Raw genomic sequence first — 21904 nt, 5'->3', positions numbered from 1 at the left:
TGCCATACAAAATCCCGACTGCATTTGATTCGGTGCAGTGAAACACATGCGATTCGTTCCTGTTTTCTGCTTATTAATTGCACTGCTGCTGTTGTCTTGGTAACAGGCAGCTCTGTTTATTAAGAAATAACATTAAATCTAATTAAACATGGGAGGGGGGTCTCGAGTGAGATTCAGAATAACACAAAATGCAGGAAACAAATAAGTGTTATTTTTACAGTGCTGGACTGTAAAGGAGCAATCTGACTATTACCAAGAAAAGTCAAGAGTCAGGTCTAGAGATGTGGATTTAGTGCTCAGATCAAATTGACCAGATTTACAGCATCCCAAAGTATTCACACTCCTTAAGCATTTTCCCATGTTGTCTCATTTCAACTACAAACTTCAATATATTTCAAAAGGATTGTGGGAAACGTATTAACACATAATTTTTTCACAATTGTGCAGAAAATTTCAATCACATTTTACAACTTTTACTCTGACATCTCTAAGTAAAATTCAGTTCAACTAACTGGCTTCAAAAACCAGCTGCTTATCTATTCTGAGTCTACAGAAAAGCAGCCAAGAAGCCCATGGTAACTAGAGGAGCAGCATAGGTTCATTGGTCAGGTGGGAACAGTGGTGGTTTCTGATATGGGCAACAGGGGCAAGAGCCTCTAGGGCCTTTTCTCCTTCTTCCCCCCTCCTCCCTCGGTTGTCAAATCAGGTTAGTGGTCAACCAAACCCCTCTGAAATGTTCCCTCAAGATATAGCTAGCTTGTGCGGATGTTACAGAAAGAGTCATAATGTGATAAACAGTTTTTTACCTTTAAAAAAACTTGAAGGCATGCCACCAGGCTAAACTGGAACAGATTGTTCCCCTCCACCCTCCCGTCCCACACACACACGCACGCACCTGCACACTTGCAGAAGTTTGTGAAGCTATGTTGGCTATCAACAGGGTACTAGTTTATAGTTAATAGGAAGAGTGCCGGACCAATAAAGAAAAGCAGACGCACACCGCACTTTTCAGAATTGTGTTTGTTAAACATCCATTGACTTCCAATGTCCACTATGCTGTATTATTATATTACCTGAAATTTCTGACTGTAGCCTGGTGAAAAATGTGAAAACGAACAATAGGTGTTCATACCTTTGCAAGGTTCTCGATTCATTGAACTATATTTAAATGATGGATGTGGGGAGAAACAACGGCCTCAGATTTCTGCTCCGTGTTACGCTAAACATTCGCCAGCAGTGATACTGATTTCTAACAGCTACTGATCTTGAGCAGGATTTTGTTCACGCAACCAACTCCCTACGGTGCAGGTTGCTATTGATAGTAGCCACACAGGCACACCCGCTAGAAGGAAGCAAACGCACCCAGTACAACACTTTCATTCTATTGGTTGAGAGGTTGCCAGGAAACGGTGCATTTTTGTTCCAGAAGCAAGCAGAAAATGTTTCATAAGCAAGCAAAGAGTCCCAGCATATGTCTGAGCGCGAGGAGAAGTCTTGAGTACATGAAATCCTGCTTTCAGACTGAAAACGTGTGCTTCTGGATTATAACAGAAAAATTCTCCCATATTAAAGACTTTAGGATACCCTAGGGCATAAAAGAGTAAAAGTCAGATTACTAATTGAATGAAGCAGAGGAAATTAGTTGAATCCCCCTCTGCTTTGTTTATTTGTCTCTCAAGATGTGTGTGAGAAATTCAGAACACCTGGGGGCATTGCTCTCGTTATATCTGGTACCACCATCTTGCTAATGTGTTTTTTTTCCTTTTTTTTAAATTCAGATTTACACTTCCCTTAATAAAAATTTACAAACAGAAACAAAACCCAAACTGAGGCTTGTAAAGGAGTGAAGGGTGAGCCGTGTTTGGACGCTCTGTGTTTGGTGGCTGGTGTTGCTCAAGGGGAATTAATTTCCAAATGCCACTCTGAAAGGTCACCTCAGCAGAGACCTGAAAAATGCTGTCCGGGCAGATTTGAATTGACAAGGCTTTAGCTAAATAGCGAAGAAAAAACCTCAGCCTTCAGAAGAACTGTCTGAAAGAGATGCACGCTGCTTTGCTACGCGTTTTTCTATTTCTGTAACCTTTGCTGGAGTCGCGAGTAAAGCAAGAAGACCTGTATTTCATTGGTGGATGAAATCAATTTGAGGGTGTTGTATGCCTTTCGCAGCGGGGTTACCGTGAAGTTACAAGAAGATGGTCCGACCAGTCAATGTCTGGCATTTCTACACTTGAGAATGATTCAACACTTTACTTTACAAATCCATTCAGATGTGCTCCTCTGAGGGAGAAGATAAGACAAACAGCCTGAGGGACTGTCTTGTGTAAAAAAATCAATTCAACTAAAAGCTTATTTTTCAAAAGTAATTATTAATGATTACCCAGGAGACAGCATCACAGCGAGTCTCTTAAAGTGGGAAGTAAGATGAAATACAGACAAATTTGACAGAATTTATATAGTTTTTTAAAATTGGTCTTACTCTAATGGCATACATTTAATATATATATATTTTTAATCCTGTGAATAACAGAAGGTTTTTACAAGCGCAGGCTGAACTCCAGCAGGGTGGACGACTTGTCATCATTTGTTTGGTGTTCATGGACAAAATCTCAACACAGCGGCAGAGAGGAGGGCGTCTGGTTTGGGAACCGTCAGGCCCCATGTTTGGATTTTGCACACAGTGTTGCTCTGTTGGCATCGGTTCAGGCATCTGCTCAGGGAAACTTCTGGGCACGTCTCTGTAATTGTTTAAGCTTCGTGTCCCATTTGAAGCCGACTCAGAACTGGAAATACCCTGAAATCTAAAGAACACATCCTCAAAATGCAGACAATGAGTTCATGTTAAGCCTGTAGATTCAGTTCAGTTAATCAGTCTTTTATGTTTTCTGTGTGCGCTGTTTTTTAAAAAAAAAAAAGTTTTTCTAGCATTTCCTCTAAACTTACAAACTTTAGCTAAACAACACAGACCAAGCAAGATCAGATTTAATTAATTCTGCAGGTGCATGAAAACGTAAATGTAAGATTTAGTACTGACATGCATTTTTTCACAATTAAAGTCTAAATCTTATTTTTTTCCTTATTTCTTTCAGTCTTTAAATTAGATTTCTCATTTGCAGGATTTCATTTAAAAGACACAATCAAGAAAGCAAACAGTCCATAATCTACAGCCATGATTGTGGACTGTAGATCAGAGCAAAAACAGAAAAGACCCCATAGGAGATTAAGATAATTATCTGTAGACATGTAGATGTCAGTCAGTGCATAAGAGAGATAATGTAATCCTGCAGCATTAAAGGTCTTCTGTAGTGGAAATGTGGAAGTAAAAACAAACTTTCTGAGTTGGATGTCAAGTCAACCAAACTTAATGTTGCTCATTAATGACAAAAAATATATATATTAAAACTTAAATGTGCATTGAGCCAGAATGATCAAAACAAAGCCTGTTCTAATAAAAAAAAAAAAAAAAAAAAAATTTTTAAACATTTCAGTTTACTGTCAATTTGTAAAGCTACATGAATTTGACTCTCTGGCTATAAAACATTAAGAAAATCTTTCGTTTTCATGAGCATCAATACAGCAACCCTGAACAGAATTTATGTTGGCGCCAAAAAAGGGCTTTAAAATCATACGAGATTTATGAAACTCCATCTGCACAAATTTATTCATTTAAAGAAATTTAATCAGTGCAGAATTTTGGTAAAACCAGTGATAAAACAAACTCCATTGAAATCTGACGTGTGCAGCCACAGATGGCTCTTTTAAATCAGGATGGAAATCAGTTTATAGCTGCATTTCAGTAAACGGCTCCTTTTTTTTTTAAAGTTGCGCTTTCAAATCTCCTTTTTAAAAATAATACTCAACGTCTTAGTATTTGAAATGTATTTTGTGTTTCTCTTATCTCTGTTCCTTTGTGTTCTGTGAAGCACCTTCTGTTGCCTGTCATATAAATGTTGCTGTACAAATAACCATCTCTTGTCTAAGAAATAAAATCTCTGTGCACGTAACATCACCTGAGCAATGAAAACCTCAAAATGCCTCAGGTTAGTTATTCATGCTCTTTGCTAAGTGACATATTTCTGCAGCTGTTCATAAAATCAGTGTATCCTTTCACAAGTGAAAGACATTATTCCCAGACTACTAACTATAAATGAATTAATTTAATATCTGGGTTTAGATATTGTTCTCCTTTCAGAAAAATTGGACACATAACCATTTAGAGAGGATTTCCTAAATTGTTTCCACCTCTTTGCCTCATCCTCACGCTCAGAAACTGTTAAGTTGTAAAACATGTTCAGTAAGTCGGATCATAGAGTTTAAATTCGTCACTATATAATTCATGTGGATAGTTTTTGCAAGACCCATATGTTGTTTTTGGATGTTTAACTTTATTGCTGTCTGAATAATCAACAAATAAGTCAAAAATGTTTGTAGTTTCCTTTTTATTTTGCGTCAAATGAAAAAGGACTACAATGTGATAATTTAAACAATGACAATAACAATACAGACGCAAAGCCAACAAAGACATCATAAACACCATCACAGTTAGGTCCAAAATGGTCCAACAACAGTTTTTTTGTTTAAATACAGAACATTTAATAATTAATAACAACGTCTCAAGTGCAAAAGAGAAAGATATTTCCTTGTTTTTGTTTTTAATTGAGATGTTTCAACTCATGGAAAATCTTTTATTTTGTTCATGATAAAACAACCGTTAATTATTCAGCTCTGGATCTTGAAAATGTCCCCACATAAATTTCCCTTTTACTGTACATATTACCCATATTTGAAAATATAGATTACCATTCACGTAATATGAGCTGCTTAGAAAAGATGCTCCACGGAGTGACGGATGTCTGCGTCGTTTTTGGGACGTGTAAACTATAAGCAGTCACAGTGGATGAAATGGTTTCAAAAACTGGCAACGAAGCTCCAGCAAGGCCAAAGCTGAAAATCCACTTTCGGCTTTTTAAGCGACCACTACATCAAACCAAAACATGCAGAGTAAAGGAACAGCCTGTCTGGTTTATCAATATGGGAGCAATAAACACCCCTTTATTTGCATTATTTAAATCTCTTGCTAAACCACAAATGGCACAAACAGTGCTGTTGGATTTAAGTTTATATTTAACATTCAGAGAATACCCCCAACAAAAATGATCCATTCCCACCATGGACTAGTTTACCAACCAGTATCTAAAATCAGCTTTACTGACGTTACTTCCCTTTCCCGACAAACTGAGAATAATTTACCAACACATCCAAGAGAATCAAAGGTGGCAGAGTCCTGGTAAAGCACATGTGTTTGGTTGGAGGAAACAGGACTCCTTCAGACGGAGGTCACGTTTGTGCTCGCGCTGTTTTGACTGTACAGCCGTCTGGGAGAGCTGCAGCACAGCAGCTGGTTCCTGAAGTGCTTGCTGAAGCTCTTGCTCATCAAGTAAAGCGCAAAAGGATTCACGCAGGAGTTGGTGAAGGCCAGGATGCGAGCACACACGCTGGCGATGAAGTGAGCCAGCGACGTGTCCACCTGGTCGTAGTGGTAGGAGCGGTAGAGGTAGATGACGTGACTGGGGAGCCAGCAGAGAGCAAACAGGCCCACGAACACCAGCACGGTTTTGGCCAGACGCTTCCTGGACTTGATCTGGCAGTAGAAGAAGAAGGAGAAATTACACTAGAGTGTCTTCAGCAATTGTGTTACCACTTTAGCTTTAATTGGTTGTCATCAAATATTTGCCTGCACCACAGGTGTCAAACTCCAGTCCTCAAAGGCCTGCAGTGTTTAGATGTGCCACAGGTACAAAACACTGGAATGAAATGGTTTAATTACCTCCTCCTTGTGTAGATCAGTTCTCCAGAATCCTGCTAATGACCTAATTATTCTATTCAGGTGTGGTGCAGCAGAGGCACATCTAAACGTTGCAGGACAGCGGCCCTTGAGGACTGGAGTTTGACACCCCTGGTACACACTGATATCCAAGTGAGGCTCACCTGTCACTCAGCGGAAAATTGGATCAATTTATTTTAATTGTTCACATTGAATGTATTTCAGAGAAAATTGCCCAATTATACATCTGAAAATCAAGCAAAGGAGAGCATCTTGCCATTTTTAAAGGATGAAACCGTAGTTTATTGAAAATGGCCTACACAAATCCCAGAGTTTGACCTACATTACTGGAGAAGCCCTGCTGACAGGGCTGCATTATTTAACCCTGGTTCTGAAGCCAACATGAATAAATTGTTCTCCAAACATTGTGCTAAAAATAGATGACAGACGAGACTATAAAGGAACTTTTTAGCCTTCATGACAAAAACAGATGTTAAATTAGATGCTACATTATGGTGCACATCACCCATAATGCAAAATTTCCATGTTGAAACATGGCGCCAGCAGGCGCCGTGCAATCAGCAGGATTGGTTGGAGTTGATGGGAAGGTCGATGGAGATCACAAAAGCAGAGGTTATTTGTAACATAAGACTCGGGTGGAGTTGAACTTTCTAGCAGGAAAATGTACCTGAAAATGACAGATAAAATGGTGCAAGCGTATTTATGTGTTAGAAAAAACAACGGCGGATTTAGACTTGAAACTCAATGCTCACAGATGCTCTCCACCAAAACTGACTGAGCGCGAACATTTTTGCGAAGGTGAATGGGCAAAACTTGCATTCGGTAGATGAATAAAACAGAGACGAACCCAAAAAGACTTGCAGATGGAATTATAGTGAAAGGTGGTTCTGCGAGGCATGAAAGCAGGAAAGCAGATTACACTCATACACTTTCCATACTTTCTCTTTTTTTGCTTAAAATAACATTTGAAAACTATTTATCCTTTCCTCGCCATTATGCTTTACTTTGTGATGGTCTGTGATGGATACAATGCTCCAAGTCTGTATTTGTAATGTCACAAATATGGTGACATGGTCAAGGGGTAAAAATAGTGTAATAAGAGGAAATGTTACTGTACAGAACCTGTGTTGCTATCCATCAGATTCAGTTTTATTCCCCAAGTTTGTGCACACAGGCAAGGAATCTGATTCTGATTCCACTTTGCTCTCAGAAAAAGACATTAAGAATATAAACTGATTAAAAAAACTCCCTAGATACAAGCAGGGGGTATCTTGTATTCTCAGATACAAGCTGCTGAACTGAGCTTCCTCCGCAGAGCGGCTGGGTCTCTCCCTCAGAGAAAGAGTGAGGAGCTCGGAGTGGAGCTGCTACTCCTCCACACCGAAAGGAGTCAGCTGAGGTGAAAATAATAAGAAGTTTTTTCTTCCAGAAATACTTAATTAGTAGCTATTTGTTCTTTAAAGTCTGGACTAACACCGAACAGCGTCTTGCAGATTTTCAAAAAGGAACTATTTGATTCACAGCTCTTAAGTGGTGAGATTTAGTCGATTAACTTGGAAACAAGACAACTACCGGAGGGAAGAAAATCTTCTTTACACCTCCTTTGAGATCAGCACTTCAGACATCATCACTTCTTTGTATAATCCATAGACAATCAAGAGTGTAAAGAGCAAAGCAGGTTAACCGTGAACCTTCTGGACCGAGAGAATTGATATGCAACCAGAGCTACTGAAAGACCGAGACAGAGACAATCTGTGGTATAGAAATACTGGCAGGCTGGTTTTCATGATTATTTCTAACAGATCATTTCCTTTTTATTCAATTTGCACAAGGAAATTAGTCACAAAATAACCATCATTCCCTGCAGGTGCCTTAGCATATTTCAATTGGTTTTATATAGAATATGTTTGTTGTCACGTCCATGTAACAGCTAAAAACAGTCAAATAAGTGTTTTTCTTTAGGAAATAATCCGAGTTTCTTTTAGCTAAAATGACATAATGGTGTACCTTTCCTTTTATACGTCGACATTCATTCTGTCTAACTTTTGTTTTCTTTGTTTGAGCAGCCTTCCTTTTCTATTGACAATAGACGAGGGAGAAATTTGTATTCATCCATCAGATGCTGCTGCTACATCCAATATAAAAATCAATTACTGTTGTTTTGGGTGCGAAGCCTCTTGTCTGCAGTAAAGCAAAGAATGTTACTTTAAGTATTCAGTGAAGAAGCGCCACTCCAGACACAGCCTCAGACTCAATAATCAAAGAATAAAACTTGGAGTTGTATATTTTATGAAGGTATATGTGCTGATAGTTGCTTCTTGTGGAAATAAGGGAGAATGAGGGAATATGAAGTTGTGTTGCTGTTTGACAGAATGATAAATATCTTATGCAATTGTACTGAAGGTTACAGTAATATAAACCTCATGTTTATATTAAATCCCAATAAAGATGGTCTTTAAAAATGTATCCTTATGGCAGCAGCACAATCTTGCCCTGAAGGTTGCTAAGCTCTCTAGAAATTGTACGGATTTGTCTTTATGTTTTTTTTTCCAGGCCTGGATGAGTTTGAAAAATGTGTTTTACGCATTTTGTTTTATATGTGTGTTTATTTTTACTGTACTTTTTTTCTTGGTGAGTGTAAATAATTATTTAGTATTCATTTATAATAAATGGATTTGCTTTGCCTTTGATTTGCTTCATCGCATTTTGAGATTTTACCCATCAGTTTATTGTCTTTTCATGGTCAATAAAAAGCCACTTGACCTCCTGCTTGATCCTTAAACAGCATAAATTCAAACTGAACAACTGAACTGTGGCTTTTACATTTGGACTAAAATGCCAAATTGTTCTTTTTTTTCAGCTTACACAAACAAAATTCTCAAATTGTCTTTCAAATAGTCTGCATTTTGTCCAGGATAACTTATTCTCTAGTTTGAAAGTTCCAAGATTTTTAGACTTTGAAATCAAGTTTAGAGAAATCAACCCCTTTGATTTCAGTTCATTTGTAAAGTGATAAGTTCTGGTAATTTTTTTTTGTTGAAAATCCTCAAATATTACCAATTAATAATTTCCAAAAAGTAAACAGAACAGAAACATTTATAAAGCTGGTACTTTTCTTTTACTCTTTTATAACAGGAGCTGCAAAGTTTTTGGAAGAAATGGGTCCATTAGTAACATCATATTTATACCTAAAGGAAGCAAAGACTTCAGTTTCTGATTAAAACTTTAGAGAAAATCTGATCAGCTGTGAAAGAGCATTGATTTAAAGAGCACTTCAGTTTTGTTCTGAAACATTGATAGAGCTACAAACAATTGTGTCAAATTTGATTTAATTTGATTGTTTTACTAACAGAATAAATGTACTCAAATTAAATATTGGATTTCTTTTCAGTATGGGGTTTTGCTGCAGCAAAAAAGGTGACTTTGTTTTGAGGGTTTTTAACAAGAGCTTTCGTTTTACTGCTTTCAGTGTTTATTGTATTTTTGTTTCATTGATGCGTCAGTTTCATCTTTCTTTTTCTACAAAATGCCATTTATTTCAGCTTTCTAATCATCTTGCTATTGTGTTTTATTCTCGTCTTAATTCTCATCTTTTTAATAGTTTTTAAATCTGTAGTAGGTCCTTAATGAACGAACTTTACTTTATAAGTCTTCATCAGTGGTGTGAACAACTTTGTAAGTGTTTTGTGTGAAATTGGGAACTGTGTATTTGTTTCTATGTGTCACAGAAATCACTTTTTACCTCTGGGAGATTTTTTTCCAATGTTTTTTTGCAGTTTGTCTCAAGTCTTTGTTGTGCATAAGAGAGTTTTACGTCATCCTAAATATGTGATGGATGATAAATAAACACGGCCATTTACTAAAGTTTCACTGTGGCGTCCCGATCCACACCTGTTTGTGGAGATGCAGGTGTCCCTCTGCAGAGATGTCTGCTGAGCTCCGGATCAGGCTGCGAGCGATGAAGCAGTAGTAAATAGAAATGATGAGCAGAGGGATGATGTAGAAGACGAGGAAGGAGGCAGTGGAGTGGATCTTCGGATGCAGTTCTCCGGCGTGAGGATAGGGGGCGCACGTCACAAACGTCACGTTGGTGTAGCTGGTGGTGAAGGTGTGCAGGTCGGAGAAGACGGCCTCGGGAATGGCCAGGGTGACAGAGAGCATCCAGATGGTCCCCACGCGCAGGCCGATGCTTAGAGTGGCGCTCGATCTGTTGATGTCCAACGGTTTGACGATAGCTTGGTACCTGAGAAACGAAGACCAGGTTTTGGCTGTCAGCTTTTTCTCAAAATCAGACAAATTCTTGACCTTGACCTTGAGTTAGCAATCAGTTAAATCTAGAATTAGGTTTATTGGTCCAATTTCGATGACTGCTTCAGTAAAAGAAACATCCATCAAGCAAAGCACAACTAATAAAGCTGTATAGGTCTCAGGGGGTTAATAAACTAGTTCTAAGTTTTCACTTCAACCTAAAATGGAAAAGCAACAAAGGAAAATTACTTCAAAGAGCAGAACCATCTGAGTCTGTTAGCTTTCACCCCACAATGAAACTGAAGAGACTCCATTTGTGGTTGAAATGTTGCCATGTACAGCAATAAAAGCAGCTTGTGATTCTCCTCAGGCAGTTACCACATTTCCAGGTGGCTGATATAAAAACCCACTTTGAAGACATTTTTCCTGTGTCCTCTGTGACTTCACTGCTTGGTCCCTTAACGTTTTCTCATAATAAAGTGGAAGAGATTGGGAACAACACCTACACAGACACAAATTGGTCGGCCACATAAAATCTCAGCGTGACATCAGAGGATGCTGTTGTGCAGCATGAAGAGAGGTCACCAAGTTTCTGCCGAGTCAATAACTGCAGGTCTCCAAACGTCACGTATTCTTTCGATGCATTGCAACGTCAGATCCAAGCTCTTTGTGTGCGTTGCAGTCTTCATGTAATCAGGTCCAAAAGCAGGAGGAGGTTTTCAGATTTAAGCATAACTCCATCAAACATTAGCATGAAGCCGGCAGTTCAAGTCATGAAGGAAAAGAGCTCATTTGTAAAAAGCTAACTTCACAACAGAGGAAATCAAAGCAAGCTTTGAATGACAGGAACAGCAGGCTATCTACACTGCATGTGGAGAACATCTGATTAATCCTGACTGCTGGTGAATGTCCAATCCAAACACACCTGCCTAACTCTGATATTTTCTCTTCTCAGAAGAACAAGATGGCAGTAGAATAAGGCTGAAAACGCTAAAAGCTTTTGACATGTTATTGCGCTTTATCTCCACTAAAAGTGAAGATAGATATCTCTCTCTGTCATGATAGCTCTATGTGTTCGCTCTATCTATGTGTTCGCTCCACAATCGACAAATCATCTCTGCACTTAAAACTTCAAAGCTCTACCGACCTTAGTTTTCAATACTTAAAAGAAAAATGTTTTTCTTCTCTTTGTAAATGAATGCTGTGTCTCTGGACTAAAGAATCAAAACAAAACAACAACCGACTTAAGATTGCTTTTGCAATACTTGCTGGTGTTTAGGTGGCTATGCTTGGAAAAATTGTATATTTTGAAAGAATTACACCATGGATTTTAAGTTACATTGGTCTAGCAAATTGACGTTTATTTAATAATCTTGAAGCAGTATGCATATTAAATTGTTGGTGTTTTGTGATAGGAAAAAAAAAACCCTCCTGAAATTATAAAAATAAATAAATAAAGTGTTTTTAAAAAATCCTGGGTTGGTTGATGGATTCTTTTTGTTGAGTAGTAAAACTGACCTTTTCCCAAAATGAATCCAATTTTATACAAACATTTGGTTTTAGTAAGTGGCTGTTTCAGCTTAACATGTGAATGTTTTTGTTTTTCTCAAACAAACTGTAAAGCATTGAAATAGCTGCACTTTCAATATAAATTACTACAATTTTTGAATTAGATTTTTCTACAATAAGACTTAGAAATGTTCATGAACCTTTATTTTATTTTAATGCCAGTTTATTTGGCATTTAGACATCAGTGTGCTCAAACAGACATTTTTGCACAGTTTCTGGGAGAAGAAGGAAAGCATTTTTGGATGATTGCTTCCCTGGAGGGTCAGTCTGAAGGTTTATGGATCTTCTCAAACAATTTTTAATGAAACAAAATGGATGGATAATTCTGACAGAGAGTTGTATTTGCTCCCAATGGTATACTGAGGACCTTTCCAGCTGTCCACTGTAATATAAACGAATAAACTATGCAAATACTTGTGTTTTATAGAAATCTTCATCTTTATCTACATGGTGATGTTCTGGAAGCAAAGCAATGTTGAAAAATTTGATCTAAATACTATTTTTCCTGTGTAACAGAGAATGGAGCATGTTAAAAAGTCTAGCATTTCATATTAATTTTGTGAATTATAAAGTCTCTCTTGATATATGTAAAACTATACCTGCCAAATAAATCTATAGATAGAGTGAGGTCTATGTCCAGACATGCAGGGTACTTCCTGGAAAGGTCACCAGTCCATCGCAGGGCAACATATAGACAAACAAACAAGCAACATGCACACACACTCTCACACAATTTAAAGAGACCCATTAACCTAAAAGTCATGTTTCTGGGCAGGGACAGGAAGTCAGAGTACCCAGAGACAACCAACGAATCCACAGGAGCAAGATGCAAACTGCATGCAGGAAGAACCAAGGCCAGGATTCAAAAAAGGATCTTCTGCCTACGAGCCAGTTTTATATGCAACCCACATAACCCTCTCTACTTAATATATGTAAATTTAGGATGCTAATCTTACAGTTTTTCAGAAGAGAAGAAGTATGTTTCTGTCAATTTTCTTAAACAAAGTTTGATAATTCACTACATCAGTGCAGAAAAGTCAGTATCTGCTAACAGACGCTCATACTGGGCCTTGCACTGCTGGAGGTCCATTCCAGGTAAAATTTTGCAAAGCGTGATAAAAAAAAAAAAAGAATAAATAAAAATTGCATGTATTATTTGCCTGGGAGATTGCTGCTCAGCTTGGCTGTTAAAACAATGAATAATTCCACTGAACAAAATCAAAACGGTACCAGAGCAGCGGTAATCAGAGGGGGAAATCCCAGGCAGAACTTGTGCCTTTGGGCAAGTAGATTTATCAGCCTAGATTTGGAGAACTGCTCATCAGAACTAATCCTCTGAATCTCTAAAACAGTGCAAGTATGCTGCAGTATTTTAACAGAATTAGTTTTACTGAGGTTTCTGTGGGATTCTTTTTATAAAAATAGAATCAGTTCAATTTGAACTGAAATCAAACTTTTCAGTGAAATTTAACTCAGTACATTTCAGTGAAATGTTAAGGACATTAAGTAGGTTAAATGCTTTGTTGTTGACACCATTGCAAAATGCTAGAATGAATGGCCAAGGAAAGAAATGGTCTTTAATAAGGAAGAGTCAGAGTTCAAAAGCTGCATTGCTCTATTTATGATTAATAGTCGCTACCATTTACCTGTCAGGGTCTGCAGAGGAAGATGAAACTGTAAAATCCCCAAATCTACTGTAGAACCAACGAGGAAAGACGGAGGCTTGGTGGTTCATCCTATTGTCCACCACTGATGCTGACCCCACCCTCTACTTCTCCCCTTGTTTTTAGCTTTATAATATTAGATATGTTCAGGAGAGGAAAGGATAGACCTTGGTATGGTGCAACATTTAAGCTTTTTATCTTGTGTTTCATCAGCTTTATTATAGTTGATATTTTCTGTGCACCTTTTTAATGCTTGGTATGTTTTCCTGATTGTTTTCAATGTTGTGGATTCAAATCAATGTTTACATGTATTTATTTATTTACTTAATCAGTTTTCTGTCTGTTTCATGTATCGGCTTATTAGAACAAGGCAGTCAGAATAGTGAATTGTGACAAGTTAATTTCACATTTTCCTGAATTGTTGTCTAGACCAGTGTTTCCCAACCCTGGTCCTCAAGGCCCACTGTCCTACATGTTTTAGAGGTTTCCCTGCTTTATTGTGCCTGATTCAACTGATTGTAGTTCAACAAACGCCTGTTAATCTGTCATCAATTGAAATCAGCTGGACTGAAGCAAGGAAACACTTTAAACATTTAGGACAGTGTGCCTTGAGGACCAGGGTTGGGAAACACTGGTCTAGACAGTAACTTGCCTTGGCTAATTTTTAATTATTGTCCCAATAAGGCTCTTATATTAACAATACAGTTTGACAATGAAGCTTCCCTTTTTGAGTGTGTAGTCATGGCAAAAAAAAAAAAAAAAAAAAGATACTGGATCACATGTTTACAGAAAAGACTATTAATGTGTATTTAAAAGTGTAGACACTATGCTTTGTGAGGCTGAATAACATTTTCTAACATAATAAATGTGCTGACTTTTATTTGTAATATAATATAATATAATATAATATAATATAATATAATATAATATAATATAATATATCTTGTGGAGGATCTAGATTTTTAAAATTTTATTCTCAGCCACAGCAACATCCCCAATTAAACCTCAACATACTTTAGTCTGGTAATTGGTCGCCTTCAAAACTTTCTGCAGGCGCTCTTGCAAATGTAGTGGATTAATATTATTCAGCGTGCTGTAATATATATAAATAGTGCTGCGAACAGCTCAATTTAAACATAGCGATGCGTAAAAATGACATTTCGAAGTTGAAACAGCCCATATCGCGGCTCCGGTCTGCGCGGCAGGTTACCGGTCAGCGGAGAGCGCAGTCAGGGTGAACACGGAGACCCCCACGGAGGTGAGCTGGATGAAGGGGATCAGCTTGCAGCCGACGCGCCCGAACAGCCACTCGTCCACCAGGTAGCGGCTGGCGTCCACCGGGGCGCAGGTCACCAGCAGCAGCAGGTCCCCCAGAGCCAGGCTGGACAGGAACAGGTTGGGCACCGTGCGCATGGACTTCACCAGCAGACACGTCTTCATCAGAGTGATATTCCCGACCAGACCCACCAGGATGATGAACCCGTAAACCGCAGCGATTCCGATGCCCGGGAGCCAGACGGCGTACTGGTAACGCTCCGCGCTGGAGTCCCAGAGGATCTTGGAGACATTGAGGAGCAAAGCTTCGCTGTCCTCCAGCGACGAAGTCAACTGATTCTCCAGGGACATCGCGGCTTGAGAGTGAAGGACACAGACTGATGAGCTGCTGATGGTTTTCTGGCAGCTTTATAAACTATTTGCCCTCCTACAGGGTCGTGCGTCACTCCATGGAGCATAGGATGGATACTGGAGGGATGGAGCTAAGAAATTTGTACTTGTATGAAAAGATCTGACAAAATTTAAATCACAGATAGACTGAAAGAGAAAATACTGGTTTACAAGATCAAATGCTGATAAAGGTGGTCAACCCAGCTGTGAAGAATACTTTATCTTACGTTTAAACGGTGAATGGAAGCAGCCAAAAGTCTCTCTGTTGTCTTCATGTATATAGTTGTTATGTGCAGACAGGGACACATAAAAAGTAAAATCCAAGATAAAAAATATATATAATTTTATTACCTCGGAAACACAAGCAACACGTTGGGGTCACTTTGACTGTGTAGCTGTTGATTCAACTAAAGCTCTCTGGTGTAACTCCAGTATTGACTGGTTGATTGTCCCTTTGAATTAAAGATCTTTATTTCACAAAAAGTGTGTGGAACAGCAAGACTACTTAATGGGGAACCCTCTTGAGCTGTTAATTTATAAAGCTCAAGAGGGCATTATAAATTACTTTTATAACTTTTCTTTTGAAACTGAATCTCTGGAAAATGCTCATTCGGTGGCTCCAGGAAGCGTCCGCGTCAAACTATTGAGCATGCTCCTGTGAGAAAGATCTGCCTGGAAAAGAGGCATGGTCTCTGTTTAGAACAACGGACTGCTGTATCTGCTGCTATGTGATATGTGATATAATTTATGTAGAACCAGTGATTATATGTTAGACAGCAGCTTGGCTTTTTGTGTCAGAAAAGTGACTTTTCGACTTATTTTACCAAAAAAAAAACAATAGGAACATTAGGTGATTTATTAAGATTTTATACTTTTACAAGTTTTGTCTTTTCCGACCTTAAAATATGATAAAATGAGTAATTTAAATAATGCTCATTTCTTTTTTATTCAGCGAGAACCCTCAAAACACTGAATGTTGATGGACATAATTATTGGTTTGGTTAACCATTAATTATTTGTGCCTTTGTTTCTTTATCCCATCCAACATTAATTATGTTATGTTAAAGTCAGACTTGGTGCGCTCTTACATTCGTCATGCACCAGTTCTTATTGTTCAGAGAGGCTATTGAACAAAAGTTTGTGCAGAAAAAATAAAGTTAATGTGTTAATGTGTTTCTCACACTTAATGACCAGTAAGTAATCATCTTATACTTTGGAGGGGGGAAAAAGCAGCTGAAAAGTTATTAAGCACCACAAAGTTGCAATTTGCAAACTCTCAAAATAACTGGAACTCTAAATTAAATTCAGAAAAAGTCAGAACTGCAAGTTCTGGTTAATTGAAAACAACGAGTAGTGATTATTAGCTCAGTGTTTTCTTGTAATGTCGCTTTATGTCTGAGGTGATTATGTTTTAACAATACAAGCCAAGGTGTCTGTAATTGATGTCAACCATCTGAGCATTTGTTTCTTTTGTTATCTTTGAAAATGCAATTTCTGTTGACTCATTTAGCCAAGGAGATGCTATTGCAAAACGTTTTATAAGGACAACACAGCTGAAACTTTTAATTAAATGTACTCTTCCTTCTCCCATTTATCATGTAACTCAGTGGATGAGTAGGTAGAAGACTCCCATTCTAAAAATTCAGACACCATAGATTCCAGTGCTCCCATTAAAGTGAAGGCCGTGTCTGGTAGGAAGATGTTTCTGTGGATAAACGCTCCACTAGTAAGAAATTGTTGGACCTACTGCCATGATGAATGAACAACAGGAAGCTGGTATAAGGACTTTTAATCAAACAATGCATTGCATTAAAGTACTTCCAGATGATGCATATTATTCTCCAGGGACATATGAAAACATAAAATCAGGTGATGCATCCTGGAAATGTATCAGCTGAAGAACATTTCCAGGACTAATGTCCCAGCAAGATCTAGAGAAACTCATCTATGTATTTTTCTTTAGTCACACTGATTGCTGCAGCAGTGTCCTCACAGTCTGTCTAAAACAGCTGATCCAGAACACAACTGCTGGTGTCCTCAGTAAAACCAGGAAGATAGAGCACATCGCTCAGGTTTTAAAGTGCTTACACTGGCTCCCTGCAGCTCAGAGAATAGACATCGGTTAGTTTATAAATCAGTGAATGGCAGAGGTCCAAAATACATAAAAGAGCTGCTGCTGTTGTATCAACTTTCCAAACCTCTGGTTCTGATCTGCTCTGCGTCCCCAGAACCAGAACCAAACACCGAGAAGCAGCATTCAGTTTCTATGCAGCATTTCCACAAACTTCCATAAAACTGTAAAACAGCTGGAACACTGAGTTCCAAAGTGAGGCTCGGGGGCCATTTGTGGTCCTCTGAGGGATTTTGTGTGGCCCCCTGACCTCAATGCAAGCACAGGTGGTTGATGAAGATGGACACTTTTTCATCTCATAGAGCAACATATTTATATATATACATGTATTTTTTTTTTTTTACAGATAACTAACATTGTCTTTTTTAAAAAAAAAGGAGGCACAAAAACCAGATTCCCATTTATTAACAACTTTTCTGCAATCATTTTACCTTTGGAGAAACCAGAACCACAAGCATCGACCTAAACTCAAACTAAAAAATAATAAATAATCAACCCCCAAAAGTTAAAAACTTAGTACCGGTCTCATAATAATGTAACTGTGCAAAACCTTTTTTACGTTTTCTGTCTATACTAATTTCAAATTTAATTGAGATTATTATTGAGCAGATAAAACTTAAAAAAGAAAAAAAAAATCTTAAAATACTTTTTGTGGCCTGAAAATGGTTTCAGTTTGACAATTTTGGCCGTTATGGCAAAAAGTTTGGACCCCACTGCTACAAATCAAGACTAAAACCCACCTATTTGAAGCTGCCTTTATAATATCTGGAACATTGATTAACCTATTTTATGATGACTATTCTTGATTATTTTCATGATGGTGTTTGACAAAATGTAATGTTTGTTGTTTGTCTCATAATTGGAGGACAATTTTTAACAAAGGTAAAAAAAAATCACTAAGTTTTTAGCAAAAACAAATTTGCATTTAAAGAAAGAAGTGCTACTTTAACTCTGTTTATGTGAACTTATGCATTTTTTATCAAAACGCCTCTGTGGACGCAATTATCCATTGTATTGAACCAACCAGCTACGGTAGTGTGCAGAGTTAGACAAGCGTCAAATGGGAGCCAAACTTTACATGAAAAATCTCTGGTGACTCCATGCATCCAGATGCATCCAGATGCACCATATTGTAACATGCAAGTTTGCACGTCCTTATGGACAGGCAGGAAAGTCAGAATTTTTATAATAAATGATTTGATGTATAGCCTTCGATATGATTCGGTTGGGAAAAAAAGATATACATGCACACACCCAAGAACAATCTGGAGAGCCTAATTAGTCCTGTGGAAGGACGCCAGGGTACCTGACCATACACAGCCTGCATCCAAAAAGGCCCTGAACTGGATGTGAACCCAGGATATTCTTGCTTCCATCTGAACTAACTACTGTCATGAGGCCTTCAGCTTGCTCACAATGAAAATACAAATCTCTAACCAGCTGCCAAACACCTCCTTCTTTCACCAGTCATGTGCATGAGATGCTGTAAATAAGTTGAACTGAAAATGAATCAGAGACGTCAGAAGAAAATGATGCAAAAATAAATACACAGTTATTAAAAAGGTATTCACCTCCTTGGATGTTTTATCATTTGTATTGCCTTGAAACATCAATTATGATCAATATAATTAGGCATTTGGGATAATTCTCCATCAGACTGAAGTGTGGGCTTTGACTGGGCCACTCCACAGTTGTCTTCAATCCGTTTCTGTGTCACTTTAGCTGGATGCTTCAGGTCATTATTTTGCTGGCACATAAATAATAGTTTATTGTTTGCAGTGCTCACCAGAAACCATTGACCTTCTTTAACCACCTTCTTTGGGTCTGCCATTTTGGTTATTCTTTGGTCAATTTAAATGGTGGCCCTTTGGGCTCCAAACGACTTTTCGTTTCTTATCATTTGTAGCTTCATGTCTTAGTTTGACTTGGGGGGAAAAAACAGATAATTTGTATGAAATTAAATGTTTTTGCATTTGGTATTTGTATCTGTCTAATTGCATATATTTGTTCTGAATACCTGCGTTTGTTGCTCTGAAACTGAATCAAACTCAGTAACTACATTATGTGCAGGTTGGCATTCAAAAAAATGATATGCTTCAGCGTGGATGGACTGATGCAGGTTAGCTCTTTCTCACCGCCATCTACTGACTCCGTTTCCTCAAATAAAAACACATTTTCGTGCCTCGTGGAGATATTTAAAATGCTAAAGGGTTCAAGGAGCCTTTCATGATTTCTGTTTTTAGTAAATGGTTGGGTGACCTGTTTAAAGTGCAGCTTGACTCTCCTGCTCTGAAAATGCAAGGTTCAGTCCCCAAGGAGCCTGAACTAAATAAAGTGGGTTTGCAAAATTAATGAAGGCATTCAACCACTCAGTCTACCTTAAAACATACACCTCTGTATGCACATGAAATCACTTATTTAAAAATCTCATTGAACTCTCCTCAAAAATAACAGTTAATAGAGGCCAAAATCTTCACTGAACCTGAAAATGTTACTAAGCAACAGCAAAAGGCCTGAAAACAAAGTCAGAGCCATGAGGGCGAATCTTAAAAGATCTTGTCTGGATTCTTGCTTTCAAGCAGTTCTCCTCTCCAACAGGTGTCATGGCATTTTGCCTGCTGGTTGTTGTCATCTTCTATCAGATCAGCTTGTCACTTTGGAGGATGTCCAGAGGATCTGGCAAAGTCGGGCTCGCAGAAGCCTCAGAATGGCTCCAGCTCTGCTTCAGAGAACATATTCACACAGGGAAACGTGGGGTTGAAATGGAAGCTTCTCTTATCAATTTGTGTCCAGGTTTTGGAAAAATCACCAAAAATATTTTAGAAGTAAATTTCTCAGGAAACTAACATGATTATGATTGTATTCTACAAGTCCTTGTGACATTTCTCTGGGTATTTCAGCTTTGTCCTACAAAATGAATAAATCTACATGTTTATTGAGGGTGTGAATTTGTAATCTGTAGCATCTTTATAATCATTAGAACTAATTGTAAACATGTGTAAAACCTCTAAAATAAACCCATCTATTATTGTAATCACATTCAGAAAATATCAAACTTTAAAAATACCAATGCTAAATGCAGATAAGAGCGAAGTCAAGTTTATTTGTACAGCATAATTCATAAACAAAGTGTTTTACATGATAAATACATCATACACAGTAAAAATGCCAGTGTTGAATTAACACCCACAGTGTTAATTCTAACACCCACAAAGTGTCTATTGTGTCCAGGTCAGCTGGTGTTAAAGTAACACTTTTCAAAGTGTTAAAAGGTTGCCACCCATTTTTTGTTAAATTAACACCAGATATTGTTAATATTCAACAATACCGGGTGTCACATAAACATTACAACGGTGTTAGTGTTAAAATATAATGTCAAAAGTAACACCAGTGTAGTGTTAACCTCAAAACATAAAGTCGTGTTAAAAAGGTAAATAATTGACCCCACAAGGTGTCAATATCAACCAAATCCAGTGGTAAAAAAATATTCAAAACAATACGCAGAAATGGAAAGTTCAACTTTTATTAAACCCATTTCAGTATTACAGACCTTCAATACACAGCTGTATCCATTTATAAAATGTCAAATGCCATCATCAAAGTAATTATCACCAGATATAATAATCATTGTTTGAGTTATTATGAATCAAAGGCAGCTAAGCAGGCGATTTTTGAATCTTGATTTTAAGGAACTCAGTGCCTCAGCACTGTAGTGGCCACAGTATGGTGAAAACCCTCAGAGCGCTTGATCGCTGTCAATAAACCTTTGAACTGGTGAAACCCAGTATTTGTCAATTGTTTTGCTGATGAATGGAAAGGTTGGAGACTGCCCTGTAATTCTGCAGTAGAGTTTACCAACTCATCTACTCATTTACTGAAAGAGTAAAGTTGATTAAAAGTTTCAGCTGTGTTGTCTTTAAAAGAGAGTTTTATAATATCATCTCTTTGGCTTAGTGAGTCAACGGAGATTGTACTTTCGAAGATAACAGAGAGAGGATTAGATAGGGCAGCATCAGTTTCAGAGACCTTGTAGATATTTACAGTGCTGCTGATTGTCAAGTCCAGAGTGAGTCCTCCATTGTGTGTTGCTTGTGTAATGCGTTGAGTCAAACCAAAGTTTTGAAGTATATATGAAGTTCTTTTCCCGTCAGCATGGATGCTGAAGCCTCCCACATTTATTAAACTGCCATAATCAATGGAAATAACAGATAAAAGGTCACTGAGGTCATCTTAAAAAAATGCCACATATTTTGGGTTTTATATAAAGTTAGAATCAGAGCTTGTTTCTGGCCTTTTAGCTTGATGGATTCCCAGAAAAGAGTCAAATCTGCACCTTTTTTACAGTTTAGTGAATCATGAAATAAGGAGGCAACCCCTCCCCTACGCTTACACTTTCTGTTCAAATGCACAAAAAGTGGCCTTCTGCTGTCACTCAGTTTCCACTTGGGCAGCATGTCAGGAAAACAGTGAAGGCTTTATCCATCACGACTGACAACAGACTCGAATGCACTGCTAACACCGAGGCTGTGTTCAAGAATAGGAATGAGTCAACTTTACTTCTCGAGGAAGCTGACATGCTTTAATGTATGCAGCAAGACGTTGGAGATCTTCTAACAGTCTGTTGTCTCCAGCATCATCGTTTTTGCGGCTGTTTTGTGTGGGAGCAGCATCGGAGCCAGAAACACCCACAGACTGAACGAGATCATCAGGAGAGCTGGCTCCATGATCGGGCTCAGGCTGGAGATATTTGAAACTGTGGTGGAAGGAAAAACATAGAAGAAACTA

General features: G+C 38.0%; 1 protein-coding gene across 1 annotated transcript; it reads right to left on the bottom strand.

The window, feature by feature from the left end:
- Window positions 1-4421: 4421 nt before the first annotated feature.
- Window positions 4422-15386, bottom strand: LOC116722619 (gastrin-releasing peptide receptor-like). The gene is made up of 3 exons (XM_032566785.1): window positions 14534-15386; window positions 9734-10085; window positions 4422-5638 (listed from the first exon to the last, which is right to left on the bottom strand). Exons 1-3 carry the CDS (start codon window positions 14947-14949, stop codon window positions 5324-5326), a joined length of 1083 nt encoding a protein of 360 aa, XP_032422676.1. The 5' UTR covers window positions 14950-15386; the 3' UTR covers window positions 4422-5323.
- Window positions 15387-21904: the final 6518 nt, after the last annotated feature.

The sequence above is a fragment of the Xiphophorus hellerii genome, chromosome 7, assembly GCF_003331165.1.
Source record: "Xiphophorus hellerii strain 12219 chromosome 7, Xiphophorus_hellerii-4.1, whole genome shotgun sequence".
In the NCBI taxonomy this organism is placed as follows: domain Eukaryota; kingdom Metazoa; phylum Chordata; class Actinopteri; order Cyprinodontiformes; family Poeciliidae; genus Xiphophorus; species Xiphophorus hellerii.
The sequence above is the reverse complement of the archived record's forward strand: the minus strand, read 5'-3'. Positions and strand labels throughout refer to the sequence as shown.